We start from the raw sequence: 17,312 nt of genomic DNA on the forward strand, positions 1-17,312 counted from the left end.
GCAAAGCCTAAAATATTTACACTATCTAGCTGTTTTCCAGTAAAATTTTGCCTATCTCTGTTCTAGAGGTATATTTACCCATGCAAAAATCTAAATATATGTGTGGGATTGTGATTAAATCAGTAATTATAGAGTTGTATTTTTATATTATGATCAAGAGGGGAAAACTACAAAATAATAAACCAATGGACTCATGCTTTATTGACATTTAAATCAACGCAAACTTCAAATACATATACCCTCAACCAATAGTAATTTAAATGGTGAAGGCTATACAAAGCTGATGTTCCCTCCACCAAAACCAAACCCATTGCCGTCGAGTCGATTCCAACTCACAGCAACCCTACAGAACAGAGCAGAACTGCCCCAACAGGGTTTCCAAGGAGCAGCTGGTGGATTCGAACTGCCAACCTCTTGGTTAGCAGCCATAACCACTAGGCCACCAGGGCTCCCTCAGTAAGTCTCATTTTCCACGTCACTCTTATTATAAGCACCTTTCTACATTGAGTATAATTCTCAAATGTGAAGATACTTTGCTGCTGTTGTACTATAATACGTCCCCTAAACACAAGTACACTAGGTATAAAATATGGTGATTTATTCCAGTGCCAGGAGAAAAACTGGCTGTTAGGACTTCATGTTGGACCACCTGCTCCTAAGATATTTTCAAGGAAAATCTTTACTTGAGATTTTTGTCTAACTTGCCAAAATACAATCTTCTGTATTCATAAAGAAAATTTTCAAATAGATTGGTTGATTGATTTCCTGGAAAGTAACAAGTTCATAATTTTACCATTAAGAAAATACTTTCACATTTGTAAACTACTCAAAATGTTAAGCAGGACCAGGTAAAAATTCCCTCATTCAAAATTTCTGTGTGTGTGTGTGTGTGTGTGTGTGTGTGTGTGTGTTAACTTTAATATGCTTTATTTTTTAGAGCTATTTTAGGTTTACAGAAAAATTACACAGAAAGTACAAAGAGTTCCTATACGTGCCTTCTTCCCCCCGCCAGTTTCCTCTATTATTAATACCTTACATTAGTGTGGCATCATTTGTTACAATTTATGAACCAATGTTGATCCATTATTTTTAAATGAAGTTCACAGTTTATATTAAGGTTCGCTCTTTCTGTTGTACAGTCCTATGGGTTTTGACAAATGCATGTCGTGTGTCCACCTTTGCAGTACCATACAGAATGGTTTCACTACCATAAAAATGTCCTGTGCTCCACCTCATCCCTTAAAAAGATCAGTGGCTACATGGAATTCAGGGGGAAGGAAGAGGGATAAAGTTCTCATTTTAACCATTAATTTTTTTCTCTCTTGCCTACACAAAGCTCTAACCAAAGCTGTGGACACGGGGGTAGATATGGTACAGTTTTCTCTTGATTTCTGCCTACCCTCATTAAAAAAGAAGTGCCAGCACATAGAAGAATGGCCAAAAAGTAGCTGTGACCAATTGGGAGGAGAAGCCAGGAGCTGGATAATTAGAAAATCACAGAATGCTAGAGCTAACAACAGACCTCAGAGATCCAATAGGCCATTTCCTTTGGAAAGTGGGGCCCACGGCAGTGAAATGCCTTTCCAAATACTGAATGACAAGAGTCAAGCCCAGAATGCAGATCTCCTCAATGGCTGGCTGCCCAATGTTTTAAAATTCAGATTTTCTCCAAGTTTAAAAAATCTTACTTGTATCTCCGAAGGGATCTGGGGTAGCACCCCACAATCAATCACGTTAATATTTCTACACTAAAATGACCGTTAATACTATGTAGGGAAAAAAATAAAGGCTTTAAATGACCACAAAATGAGTTCAGGTCAGGCTCTGCCATCAAATAGGCTCAGGTCAGAGCAACCCACTAAATGAAACAGGAAAAAACATTGGTTTTCAAAGCTTTTTGGTCCTCAGAATTGCAGATACAGTATTGTGGACATGTATGATCTTGCTGGGGACCAACTGGTAACACATATTGTAATTTTAAACATGCAAATCCATTTCCAGCAAACTAAACAGAAATATCTGCACAAATGTGCAAGGATATATGTACACATCGATACTCTGTGGTATTATGTGTAACAGCAAAAAATTAAAGACAACCTAATTATTTTTAAGTGGAAGTTGCATGAATTATAGTTTACTGAATCCAAGGAACACAATACAACTAAGAAGAAAGTAGTAGATTTGCATGAAAGAATGTTTACAATAGAACTGACAGAAAAAAGGCAAAGAAAGAATTTAATTCCTCTCACTGCTTTTAAAAATCATTTGTATGAGGCACAGAAAAAGATACAAAAAATATTTTTATCACACTGGAAATAATCTGGGAACAGGAGCATTACCCTTTTTAATTTATACACATCTGAGTTTTCTTTAAATACAGAGTTACTTTTTTTAAAATAAAAATGAAATAAGGTACTTTTAATAAAATTTATGATGTATCTCTTCCATTGTTAACGCCATTTTTTCTGATTAGGAAACAAAAAAATAGATTTACAAATCAGGAGAGAAAAAAATACAGTAAAAAAGTAAAACAAAATCACTTTAAACGTTCGCTGTTTTTTCTTCCATTCCTTTGTCTACAAAGTCCAGAGTTCTCACTTTATTTTCAACTTAGTTGTGATTATACCACACTGACAATTCTATAACCTAAACTTGAAAATACCCATACGACAACATTTCCTGTTGTACATACGTTTGCTTTCAATTCATGCTATATTTAATTGAAAACTGGTAAAATTTCTACTTTGCAATTTGTTTTAATTTGAAGCCTACTAATTATTTTCAGGCCTCAAGCATTTTTGTAGAACTCTGAAAAACTGATAGGCTCTAGGCACTATGCCTATCATGGCTAATGGATAAAAATGCCGTGTTGCTCTTGTTTCAGCACTATGTCCCCCATACCTATCAGAGGGCCCATTCATCAGAAGGACTTTATAATAATTTGCTTAATGGCATCATAAGGTGAACGAAGTGAAGGAATGAAGGAATAAATGAACTTACAAAACAAAGAACTACTAAGTGATAAACTAACAATTTGAACCAGGTCATCTAGCTTCTTATTCTTTCTTCCATATGCCACAACATACAAATAAGTAATTAACCAACCCACAAAAAACTAAAACTTTATAGCACTGAAGGGAAAATACGAAACTCATGCACTTCAAATAATTTCTTTCAAAATATACTTTTCTATCTTAAACTAAGGTAAAGAAAAAGGCAGAGTCCAGATTATTTGTCTTGTTAGCAATTAAAACTGTCTTAAGAGGGTGCAGCCTCAGCCAGATAAATCTTTTCTGTTTAATGGCTATAAATGCCACCCCCCCGCCCCACCAAAAAAAAACCCAAACCCACTGCCACTGAGTTGATTCCAACTCATAGCAACCCCTTAGGACACAGGAGAACTGTCTCACAGGGTTTTCAAGGTTGTAATCTTCACAGAAGCAGACTGCCACATCTTTCTCCCACGGAGTAGCTGGTGGGTTGAACTGCAGACCTTTTTGGTCAGCAGCCAAGCATTTAACCACTGCACCACAAGGGCTCCTTTTAATGGCTATAACAGGGGAAAAAAAAAAAAAAAAAACACCTGTTGCCATCAAGTCGATTCTGACTCAGCAACCCTACAGGACTGTCACGAATTGAATTCCCCAGCAAAATATCTATCGAATTTGGTCAGGCCATGATTCCCAGTACTGTGTGACTGTTCACCATTTTGTCACCAGATGTGATTTTCCTGTGTGTTGTAAATCCTATCTCTAGGATGTCAATCACATGGGATTAGTAGCAGTTATGTTAATGAGGTAGGACTCAAGCTACAAGATTAGACTGTGTTTTAAACCAATCTCTTTTGAGATATAAAAGAGAGAAGCAAAGAGAGAGAGATGGGGATCTCATACTACCAAGAAAGTATAGCCAGGGGCACTTGTCCTTTGGACCCAAGGTCTCTGCACTGAGACACACCTAGTCCAGGGGACGGAGGATGACAAGGGCTTTCCTCCAGAGCCAACAGAAAGAGAAAGCCTTGCTCTGAAGCTGGCGCCCTGAATTTGGACTTCTAGCCTACCAGACTGTGAGAAAATTTGTTTGTTAAAGCCATCCACTTGTGGTATTTCTGTTATAGCAGCACTATGTAACTAAGACAACGACAGAGCAGAACTGCCCCATATGGTTTCAAGGAGTAACTGCTGGATTCCAACTGTCGACCTTTTGGTTAGCAGCCTGAGCTCCTGACCACTTCACTACCAGGGCTCCTTTAATGGCTATGTTGTTGTGTGCCATCAAGTCAATTCTGACTCATAGGGACCCTACAGGACACAGTAGTACTGCATCACAGGGTTTCCAACAAGCAGCTGGTAGATTTGAATCACTGACCTTCTGGTTAGCAGCCTGAGCTCTTAACCACTATGCCACCAGAGCTCCTTAATAGCTAGTTTCCTTTTATTTCTTTTGTCTTGAAAGCATGGGGCATATCTGACTATTATCAGTATTAAAATAAGTTCCTAGAAGCATTTTTTTTTTCCTTTCCTTGATACATGATGCAAAACTACTCAATTTTAAAATAAATTGATCACACTTTAAAACCAAGATTCTTACAGTTAATTTCAAAAGAAACTCCCAGTCACCAGGCAAAGAATAAGGTTGTACAGATTTATCACTGCCTGCATTTGTTACAATTTAGCCAAGCATAAAGGTTATCCATCAAATTATCACCTCGTTGAAATATTTTTACTGTTAGTACTTCAGTTATCTGAATTTTACATTGAACTGATGCCCTAACGTATTAAATGAGATTATATAATGAAAAATTACCATGTGCACAGAATACTTATCACACCAAGCAACCAGCATTTTAACCTATGATTAGATCTTCCAACACCAGTTGCCGTGGAGATAATTCCGACTCATGGTGAACATCACATGTCAGAGTGTAACTATGCTCCTCCATAGGGTTTTTTTCTTGTTGTTGTTGAGAATATACACAGCAAAACACAGACCAATTCAATAGTTTCTATATGTACACTTCAGTGATATTGATTACATTCTTCAAATTGTACAACCATTCTTACCCTCCTTTTCTGAGCTGTTCCTCCCCAATTAATATAAACTCACCGCACTCTCAATTTCCTATCTAATCTTTCAAGTTGCTGTTGTCAGTTCAATACCATATAGACAGATTTAAAATGAGCACAATGCTCAAGGCAGACATTCCTTACTAGTAAAGCTAAACTCCTGTTTGGTTTTAAGAAGATTTCAGGGGATTTTTTGTTTTAAGGTTTAAAGGTTATCTCAGGACAATGGTTTCAGGGCTTCACCCAGCCTCCAAGGCTCCAGAAAGTCTGGAGTCCATGAGAATTTGAAAGTCTGTTCTGCATTTTCCCCCCTTTTATCAGGATTCTTCTACAGAATCTTTGATCTGAATGTTCGGTATAGTAGTCAGGGACCATCCAGTTCTGGTCTCATGGCAAAGGGGACTGTTGTTCATGGAGGCAATTAGCCTTACATATCATTTCCTCCTCCTATTCCTGACTCTCCTTCTTCTGTTGCTCCAGGTGAAAAGAGAACAATTGTTTTGCCTTGGCTGGCTGCTTGCAAGCTTTTAAGACCACAGTACTATGCATCAAACTAGAAAGTAGAACAGAAGCACTAAACACACTATCAGGCCAATTACCTGGGATGTTCTATAAAACCATGACCCTAAACCTCCAAACCAAGGAACCAAATTCCATGAGGTGTCTGGTTGTACATAAGCAGCCTCAGCAGCTTTTTTTTTTTCCAGTCGTTGCTGTAAATATATCTATCACACGACTTTTGCCAATTCAATTTTTTACAGGTATACAATTTATTTACAGCATTTACAATAATCAGCTGTGCAACCCTACCCTTAATCAATGTGATTTTTCCAACACTGTAAACTGAAACTCAGTACTCCATAAACAATAGATTGTACCCTCCATGTGTGTCAGAGTAGAACTGTGCTCCATAAGGCTTTCAATAGTTGATTTTTCAGCAGACTGCCAGGCCTTTCTTCTGAGGTGCCTCTGGAAGGGCAGACTTGAACCTCCAACCTTTCAGTTAGAAACAGTAAACATTTGCACCACCCAAGGATCCCCAAGATTAGCTACCAAAGGGCCACAATGACTAGACAAAAATCACTATCATGTGCAGAAGGAAGGCTTCACAAGAATCCTCTCTCCCCACCCCCGGCACTTCATTAACCAACTGAGGAAATTCCCATGAATGTACTTCAATTTGTTTCTGTCGGATGTTCTTTCATAGCTGAAATGAAGTTACCCATTTTTGACAAGAATACCACAGAAATGATGTTGTGTCTTTCTCAGTTCATCACCGCAAGGGGTTCCTGATGTCAATATGTCTTATTTCAAGTGATACTAACCTTAATTATTCAGTTATGGCAGTATCTACTGAGTTTTGCCACTTTAAATTTACTGTTTTTCCATATGTACTTAATACAGATGAGAGTATGCAAATCTTGTTCCTCAAGTTTTTGTCCAATGTTAGTATCCATGAATAAATATATCTGTAATAATTATTACTATAAAACCCATTGCCATTGAGTCAATTCTGATGCACAGTGACCCTAATAAGGACAGAGTAGAACTGCCCCATAGAGTTTCCAAGGAGTGGGTTAGTACTATACTGTTTACCGAATAGTGATTTTCTATTTCCCTCATTGCTTCCACATTTAATTGGAATTCTTTAAGGAAAAGCTGTCCTTTCTCCCATGTATTCGATTGTTGATATCAGTATGAACTAGATATTTTATGGTTTAAAATCTAATACCATTATGATTTACTTTATTGCTGAAATTTTTCCAGCTTTGGCCATTAGGAACCTCTTCAAGTTGGCTCCTGTGTTCTTCTGACATGCTCCATCCTGTTTTGACACTTCCTTACTTTCTTACACAAGATATTCCAGGTTCATCTTGAATTTTCCACGCCCCAGTCCTGGAATCAATCACTTTTTCAAAGAATCATGATTCCTTTTACCGCAGAATGGTATTTAGAAATCAAAACCTGGCTGTTAGATGGAGTGCTACTGGGGTGACAGTAGACAGGGCTATGAAATACATGCATGCATACTGTCATGGATTGAATTATATCACCCAAAAATATGTGTTTATCAATTTGACTAAGCCATGATACCCAATATTAATGTGATTGTCCGCATTTTGTCATCTGATGTGATCTTCTATGTGCTGTAAATCCTATCTCTAGAATGTTAATAACATGGGATTAGTGGCAGTTATGTTAATGAGGCAGGACTCAATCTACAAGACTGGACTGTATCTTAACCAATCTCTTTTGAGATATAAAACAGAGATGTGAGCGGAAAGACATGGGGACTTCATACCACCAAGAAAGCAGCGCTAGGAGCAGAGCGCGTCCTGTGGACCTGGGGTTCCTGCACAGAGAAGCTCCTAGACCAGAGAAAGATTGATGACAAGGACCCTCCTCCAGAGCCAACAGAGAAAGAAAACCCTCCCCTGGAACTGGCGCCCTGAATTTAGACTTCTAGCCTGCTGGACTGTGAGAGAATAAACTTTTGTTTGTTAAAACCATCCACTGGTGGTATTTCTGTTATAGTAGCACTAAATAACTAAAACACATACTAACTCACACATTTACACACAACTATATTTCTGCATCTATCTATGTATACTAAATATCATTGAGTTATACTGACATCTGACTCTAATCTAACACATTTACTCATTTTAATTGTAGCCTTTCTCCTCCCATTCCTTCTTTATTCAACAATAAGAAACCCAGCTCTCATTATCTGTATTTGTCCATTTGGTCACATAAAGAAGTATATACACAAAGTAGTTTAGAATTGCTAACCTATATCCCTATAAGAAACACATATACCAACTAGATTATAGAATTTATGTATAATTCTTCTTGTCATTAGCCTTTTAGTATGAGTCAAGGTACTGCTTTCCAAAGTTATTTACTTATTTTCTTCCCCATCCCCTTTCAGGGTGGTTATGTTATTCACGTGTAAAACAGTTAGGTTCATGTGTTCTGGTCTCTGTAGTCCATTTGGGACCGCCACGCTCTGGTTGGTTTTATCTTTACTTTATGGGTATGTAAAGGGAAGTATACTATTTTCAAATGCCTAGATGTCAAGTCTAAATATAAGAGAAAGCTAGATTCAGATAGGGTTTTAGTTAAGGGAGTGGAGGTTTTTTCCCCTTGTGGAGGAGCCTTAAACATGTTTATTTCAAAAGTAAAGAGGAAAAAAGAAAGAAGTTGAAAGAAGGTCCCTGAGGTAGCAGCTCATGTGGGTAATTGTGTACAGCAATGGCTCCCAAACTTTGGTGCATCAGAATCATCTGGAGGGCTTCTTAAACACAGATGGCTGGTTCTCACCATAGAGTTTCTGAGTCAATAGATTTGGGGTGGGGTCCAAATGTACATTTCTAACAACTACCAAGATAAGAATGCTGCCGCTGCTGGTCCAAAAATCATACTCTGAGAATGACTAGACTAAAAACAGAGTAGTTCCAAAATAGGAATATATACAGTTATTTAATCAGGTGCAAAGACAAGGTTGGGGAAAAAAATACTTCAATTTACTGAATACCACCTATCTCCAGACTGTGAAGACACTTCACACTCATTCATGGTTTTTCATTTTCTTCTTTACATGTTTATTTTCCCACAAGCACCTTACTTTCTGCCATGAGCACTGACTACTTGTAAAGCACTTTTAAAATTTCACAACTAAATACTGAGGCATAAGAAAAGTTGTTAATTTTTGTTTATATATCTTGGATCAACCATTCTCCCAAATTTCCCTACTAAACTTAAAAAGATTTTCCACTGACCATCACAGTTGCCTATTATGTATTAAGATTTTAAATGTCCAAGCCACTTTTACCATGGATTCCACTTCCAGAAATCTTTTGTTTTTAAACAAATCTTCAAAAGCACATAGACGCATGAATACATTTGTCTAATTTCACACTTAGGAAAAAATAAAAACTAAGAGCAATTCAAATATATCCATCACTAGAAAAAAGGTTCAGTAAATTATAGCAACAAATTACATGCCTAAGCCCCTTATATAAGTTCAGAGTTAAGCAATCAAAGTGCCTTAACCAATTAAAAGATTGTAGGAATCACAAAAAATTGTGCTTGACTGCTGAGTAATTCCCTATGAATGGTCAAAAATAGGCCATATTCTGATTTTTTTTCTATACTTCTCATCATGTACTACTTGTATATAATGGGCAGAGTAGGGAGGGAGTTTTATTAACATGCACAATGAAAAACACATGTAATTCAAGTTTATGTTACAATGATATTCTTTTACCTTAGCTGTATTTGTTTGCGTTTTTGCAGTTCTTGGTTTCTGAGTTCTTCCAAGCGTCTGAGTTCTTCCTGACGCCTCATCAGATCTATAAGATATTGATTACACATTAATATTTTCAGCTTCCCTTTCTGTATTTTTATATCAATAAACATAGATTATCTTCTATTGTGGGCAACATATTCATGCACCCAACTCCTCTTTATTAATCATTTTATAATGAAAGATTATAAGTTGTGGATTAATCAAATTAATATCCTTTCTGGGCCTGTTTCTTCATGTGTATAAAGAGAATAATGAAATCCAACCTTATGTTAAGAAAATTAAAATGGATAATAATTATTTGAACATAGGATCTGCCACATTCTAAAAAGAGAATAAATGATAGCGATACCAGCTCATCTTTTGTTTCCATTTTTTAAATGAATTACAATTTTCTCAAAAGCAAGTGCAAAGCCCAAAAATATGCCTTGGGAGAAGACACCAGCAGAGGGTACCTAAGAGCCAGACCAGATAATCAGCAGGAATGACAAGACACTGTATAAAACTCAAATAAAGATCATCCCTCCCAACACAGTAAGGGTAAGACCCCTCCTGCACAAAGTCAATGTTCTATGAAGGTGGACAATTAGAAGATAATTCTTGAAAAGGTTGAATATTAATGTGAAGAAGGTCATTTTTTAAACAAGAAAAGCATCCTTGCTACCAATCCTTGCCGTATCATCAAGAACAGGGGCTGCAGAGTAGCATAAGATAATGAAAAATACATTTGGTTCTGCACCTCAATGTAGTAGTATAAAAGCTTCCCAACTGCTATAAATCCTTGTCTGTAATATCTTACAAAAATGTACACACGGAAAGGTTAAAAAACATTAAACAATATGTGTTAAAATACTCTGGATAGCACAATGATTTTACTTTCCTTTTCTCTCATTATCATGCTATCTGAAATTTGCAAAATGAACATACATTACCTCAATTCAATGTTTCTTAATAAAGTCCTACACTTACAGCCAACACCACAATACTAACAGCAACCATTTTATATGCATTACAAATAGCTCCTTCAGGCATCACAACCCTACAAGGTAAATATTATCTCCTCCATTTTACAGACTGAAAACAAATATTGAATAACATGTACATTACATTAAAGAGTCAGATAATAAATTTGTCCCAGCCATCTAGCTATTACATGGCTCAACTATAGCCAAATCTCTCCTTATTCCAAAATGCAAGTATCGCAAGCCTAGCTGATCAGACTCAATTGGGAAACTTTTAAAAATAGAATAATACAGAATTTGGAACTGTGCTCAGAAAGAGTGCTTTGATAATGTGGACAGGGTCTAGGTGATTCTGGTAACGTGACGGTGTGAGAACACTGAGCTATCTTAAAAAAAAAAATACATGGTAACGGTGATTATAAACCTTATACCATTAGTCTCAACTTTCACTGTTCATTAGAATTACTTAGGTAAATTTTAACCTCAAATTCATTAAATCATATCTCTTGGGATATAGATCAGGCATCAATGTCTTTTGAGGCTCCCTAGATGATTCCACTGTGCAACCATTATTTAGAAGTGCACAACTATCATGTAATTATTTTAACTGAAGGAACTCAGTATAGACCAAAAATATACAATCTACTTACATTCCTAAGAATACTTCAGTAAGCCAAAATATAGAAGTGTTTCACTATCACTACCCAAGAAAATCAATTCTGTATATCCCAAAACAATTTTACACATAATTTGTTTTATAGGGTAGCTGTTCTTAAATGAAGAATTACCTGCCATATAGGAGCCCTTGTGGCACAGTGGTTAAGTGCTCAGCTGCTGACTGAAAGGTTGGCAGTTCAAACCCATCAGTCACTCCTTGGTAGAAAGATGTGGCAGTCTGCTCCCATAAAGATTACTGCCTTGGAAATTCAATGGGGCAGCTCTACTCTGTCCTACAGGATCTTTATAAGAAGGAATCAACTCGATGGCAGCAGGTTGGTTTTGGTTCACCTACCACATGTGATAATAAATGTGAAAATCTGCATTACGTTTTCTTCCACGAAAAGAAAGAACATGATTTATTTTTCCCAAACTGCATCTGCTACTTTAAAACCGTGCCATCTGAGAAAGCTGCTACTTTCAAACTGTGCCATTTGAGAAAGCTATTTTAACCTCTCAGATTATACTTCCTCACCTATAACACTGGTATAATGGTATAACAATTAACTCCAAAGTTCTCACAACCAAATTATCAGATAAATACAGTTAGCTGATATTTAGAAGGAAGACCATCAACTTAAAGCACTATTTTACACTAACTAAATTATAGGAAAAAAAGAGTTGACTGATATTCAAAATTCCTGATATTTCATTAAAGCTTATACATTTCTACACTGTCATAAAACTAGACCCATTCTAGGAAAAAATTACCGAAAAATATATGATGAGAAGTGTTCTTATCCTTTGATCCAGGAAATCACACATAGAAATTTTCTTATACATGATCCATATACATGAATGTATCAGCTGCAGCTCTACTTATTACAAGACCGAACATGAAAAAATGCTCACATAACAACTTTAAGGATAAAAGAACATAAAAAACAGTATCTATACAATTTTAATAAAGTATAAATAGGAGTACACAACAAAAGACAATGTAGACAAATTAAAAGTTTGATTTACTAGACTTTAAGAAAGTGTTTTCTCAAATGAATACTCTTCATGTCATGAAAATGGAATGTATATCCTCTAATCTCAGAATTGTACTTTCTAAAAATAAGAGATTTGAATCTACAAATTTAAAGGGCATATCTAGTTTCCAACGAAAGCCGAAACATTATGATCCACAATAAGACTTATCTTGAACAGAAGGATGGACAGACAGAAAGATCTAATAGAGCAAGTATGGGAAAATGTTAATGTTAGTGAACACCCAGAAATTCTTTCAACTTTGTTTTAAGTTTCCAATTTTTTCATAACAAAACGCTGGGGGGTGGGGAACATGCCCTGGATAAGTTACTGGAATTCAAAAAGAGAGATCCCACATGGAATCCAAGTAAAACGATGAAGTTATGTACAAGGGAAAAAATTTTCAAGCTTACTTCAGACTTCTCCATAGAAACATTAAATGCTAGAAGACAATGAAACTATACTATCACGTGTTTGAAAGGAAACAAGAAAAAACACCCAAGAATTTCGTACCATTCAAATGCCAGCTCAAAGTACAAGGATCACAGACATTTTAGAACATACAAAACCTCAAGGAATACTGTTCCTATGAGCCCTTCTTATAGAAAACATCAGACCATCAAGTTATGAGCAGAAAATCCTGATTACATTTTTTGAAGATAGGTTTAAGATTTAAGCACTTCATATGAAGACTACAGTTAAATGTTAAATCCAGAAAATAAGGAGCAAAGTAGCGAATAAAAACCAGGAAGAAAAAGGAGGTGCAGAAAATGCCTACTTCTTCGTTCTATTTTTTAATTTTTATAGTTGGGAATTCAAAGATAACAGTAAACAAAAACAAATATACTTCTACTACTTATTTACTAGCATAAAGAATTATAATGCAATCAATACCTTCCTGATGGAAGGGACAAAGTAAAGCAAAATACCAGTAGAGAGTTAATATGATCTACTGAGAGTTCTGAAACCCTGGTGGTTTAGTGGTTAAGAGCACTGGCTGCTAACCTAAAGGCCAGCAGTTCAAATCCATCAGGCGATCCTTGGAAACTCTATGGGGCAGTTCTACTCTGTCCTATAGGGTCGCTATGAATCGGAATCAACTCAGTGGCAATAAGTTGTTTTTTTTTTTTTAAATTGAGAGTTATATAAAAGTTATGTTAACAAAGGTTAACATAACAAGAGTAATCATAAAGAAAATTCAGGACCTGCTTCCTATGATGATGATCAAAAACAAATGGAGGAAATAAAAATAACCAGTAATGAGTGTAATGGGATTTGGATCTAGAAAGAGCTAAACAGACATCAGTGAAAGAAGTATTAATGAAGCAATTATTATGAGGTACTATTGTGTCAAATAATAAGAAACATCATTTATAAAAATTTCCTAAGACATATACATAAATATCCACTGCAGAAGTATTTTTAATAACAAATGGAAAAAGAACCTATCAATAGAGAATGAGCTAAGTAACATTAAATCTGTATATATGAACACAGGTAGAAAGCAAAAAAGCAAGGAGCAGAATAAGGTATAGCTGTGTTATAAAATAAAAACATACACACATATATACTCTTTATCTACTGATATATGCATGATTTTTTTCGTAACGAATACAAAAGAAATGTTAAAATACAGAAGAAATAGTGATTCCCACATGATCCCATAAGGTAGGGGAGGGGCACACTTCTTCTGTACTATTTGAGCATCCTAGAGCTGTGAGGAAACACTGGTGGCGAAGTGGTTAAGAGCTACGGCTGCTAACGAAAAGTTCGGCAGTTGAAATCCACCAGGCGCTCCTCACAAACCCTATGGGGCAGTTCTACTCTTTACTATAGGGTCGCTATGAGTCAGAGTCCACTTGATGGAAAACGGGTTTGGTTTCTTCGTTTTTTATACCTGTGATGTCACTTAGAGAGCCTTGTGATTCTGAAGAAAGAGAGAACCAAGATAATCTCAAGTCCCTCCTCAACTCGAATGAAAACCAAAACCCACTGCCGATGAGCTGATTCTGACTCATACCAACCCACTTGAATACACCCTTAGAAATCCTGGATGAAACGTAAAACTGTACAACACAAGGGGGATAACTGTTAATTAAAAAAAAAAAAGTTCCTGGGTGCATAAATGGTTCAACACTGGACCACTAGCCAAAAGGCTAGCTGTTCAAACCCACCCACAGCCACCTCTGCAGATAGGCCTGGCAATTTCCTAACAAAAGGTCACAGCATTGAAAGCCCTATGGAGCAGTTTTACTCTGCACACATGGGGTTCACCATGAATCCACTGAACATCAACTAACAACAACCAGCTCCAACAACAACAGTAAACTTACAAAACTGCCAGTTTAGGGTCCAAATGGAACCATAAATCTCTGACTTATTTGTAGAGTTTGCTGAGCTAGGTTTTTTGCTTGCTTTGGTTCTGACTTATTTGGCATCAGAACAGCTATTTAATGACTTAATCACAGATGTTCAATAAACAATTACTGTAAAGGAATCAAGTGAGAACCAGGATTTTATCAAAAAATAAATGAGAATAGACTAATAGGATTTAGAGATGAATTATAATCAAATTTTCATTCAAAAAAAAAAAATACTAAATCTAGCATACAGAATGTTTCACTGGAGGCCATAATTAGAAGGCAGAAAGTTCAGAAAGAAGGCTATTACAAAATGGATGCAGCACACATCAAAAAACAAGAGACAAAATCAAAACATTAACTACACAACTTGAATAATAGAAAGAGAACAGCAAAAAAACCCACCGCCACCAGAAAAAACGAAATAATAAAGATCAGAGCAGAAATACATGAAATCAAGAATAGAAAAGCAATAAAAAGAATCAACAAACCAAAAGTTGGTTCCTTGAAAGGATCGACAAAATCAACAAACCACTGGCCAGACTGAAAAAGGAAAAACAGGAGAGAACAAACAAAACCTAAATAAGAAATGAAATGGGGGACACTACAACAGAACCAACTGAAATTTAAATAACAAGAGTATTACGAAAAACTAACTCAAAAAAAATTGAAAATCTAGAGGAAATGGATAAATTTCTAGAAACACACTACCTACCCAAACTAACACGAAGTGATGGTGAAAATCTGAACAGACCCATAACAAGAGAAGAGACTGAAAAGGTAATAAAACAAACTTCCAACAAAAAAAACCCTGGCCCAGATGGCTTCACTGGAAAACTATCAAACATTCAGAAGAGCTTATACTAGTCCTACTCAAACTATTTCAGAACACAGAAAAGGAAATGACACTTCCAACATAACCCTGACACCAAAACGAGGCAAAGACACCACAAAAAAAGAAAATTACAGACCAATACCTCTCAAAAATATAGATGCAAAAACTCCCAACAAAATTCTAGCCAACAGAATTCAGCATCACATCAAAAAATATATATATACCACGAACAAGCAGGATTCATACCAGGTATGCAAGGATGTTTCAATATTAGAAAATCAATCATTGTAATGCACCACATAAATAAAAGGAAAGAAATGAATCACATGATCTTCTCAACTGATACAGAAAAGGCATTCGACAAAGTCCAACACCCACTCCTGATAAAAACTCTCAATAAAACAGGTATAGAAGAGAAATTTCTCAACATAATAAAGGGCATCTACACAAAAACAATGGCCAACAAAAATCTTAATGGAGAGAGGCTGAAAATATTCCCCTTGGGAACAGGAAGAAGACCAGATCCCCTTTATCACCTCTCCTATTTACCACTATGCTAGAAGTCCTAGCTAGAGAAATAAGGCAAGAAAAAGAAATAAGGGCATCCAAACTGGTAATGAAGACGTTGAACGGTCTCTGTTTGCAGATGATATGATACTGATACTATACATAGAAACCCCTAAAGACGCCATGAGAAAACTACTAGAACTAATAGAAAGATTCAAGCAGAGTATCAGGATACAAGATAAACATACAAAAATCAGTTGGATTCCTATACACCAATAAGGAGAACGATGAAAAGGAAATCAGGAAAACAATACCATTTATAATACGCCTAAAAAGATAAAATACTTACGAACAAATCTAACCAGGGATGTAAAAGACGTATACAAAGAAAACTACAAAACACTGCTGCAAGAAACCCAAAGAGATCTACATAAATGGAAAAACATACCATGCTCATGGATAGGTAGACTCAACATTGTGAAAATGACAATTCTACCCAAAGCAATTTACAAATACGATGCAATCCCGATCCAAATACCAACAACATTCTTCAAAGAGATGGAAAAACTAATCTTGAACTTTATATGGAAAGGGAAGAAGCCCCGAATAAGTAAACCACTACTGAAGAAGAATAAAGTTGGAAGACCCACACTACCTGACTTCAGAACCTACTATACAGCTACAGTAGTCAAAACAGCCTGGTACTGGTACAACGACAGATACATTGAGCAATGGAAGAGAATTCAGAACCCAGATGTAAATCCATCCACCTACGGTCACCTGATCTTTGACAAGGGCCCAAAGTCCATGAAATGGGGAAAAGACAGTCTTTTTAGCAAATGGTGCTGGCAAAACTGGATGTCCATCTGCAAAAAAATGAAACAGGACCCATACCTCACGCCGTATACAAAAACTACTTCAAAACGGATCGAACCTGAATATAAAGCCAAAACTATAAAGTTCATAAAAGAAAAAATAGGACCAACACTACAGTCCTTATTACACGGCATTAACAGGATACAAACCATAACCATCAACGCACAAACCACAACAGATAAGCTAGATAACTGGATCTTCTAAAAATCAAACACCTATGCTCTTCAAAAGACTTCACCAAAAGAATAAAAAGAGAACCTACATACTGGGAAAAAATTTTCAGACGGTACAAGTCAGACAAAGGTTTAATCTCCATATCTACAAGAAAATCGAACACCACTACAACAAAAAGACAAATAATCCTATTAAAAAATGGGCAAAGGAAATGAACAGACACCTCACCAAACAAGACATTCAAATGGCCAACAGACACATGAGGAAATGCTCGAGATCACTAGCCATTAGAGAAATGCAAATTAAAACCACAATGAGATACCATCTCACCCCCAGCGAATCAAAAACACTGGAAATAACAAATGTTGGAGGGGCTCCGGGAAGATTGGAACTCTTATGCACTGCTGGTGGGTATGCAAAATGATACAACCATTTAGGAAAATGATATGGTGCTTCCTCAGAAAGCTAGAAACAGACGTACCATTCAATCCAGCAATCCCACTCCTAGGAATATATCCTAGAGAAATAAGAGTC

The 17,312-nt window shown here is 36.3% G+C and overlaps 1 protein-coding gene across 3 annotated transcripts in view; it reads right to left on the reverse strand.

Annotated features, from left to right (window-relative positions):
- Positions 1 to 17,312, reverse strand: part of PSPC1 (paraspeckle component 1) — a 113,640-nt gene that overhangs the window by 55,026 nt on the left and 41,302 nt on the right. For all 3 annotated transcript variants that reach the window (XM_023725691.1, XM_023725690.1, XM_023725692.1), the window contains exon 5: positions 9,337 to 9,421. In XM_023725691.1, the coding sequence (XP_023581459.1) occupies positions 9,337 to 9,421 (85 nt within the window). The remainder of the gene's footprint in view (positions 1 to 9,336; positions 9,422 to 17,312) is intronic.

The sequence above is a fragment of the Trichechus manatus genome, unplaced genomic scaffold, assembly GCF_000243295.1.
Source record: "Trichechus manatus latirostris isolate Lorelei unplaced genomic scaffold, TriManLat1.0 scaffold00356, whole genome shotgun sequence".
In the NCBI taxonomy this organism is placed as follows: domain Eukaryota; kingdom Metazoa; phylum Chordata; class Mammalia; order Sirenia; family Trichechidae; genus Trichechus; species Trichechus manatus.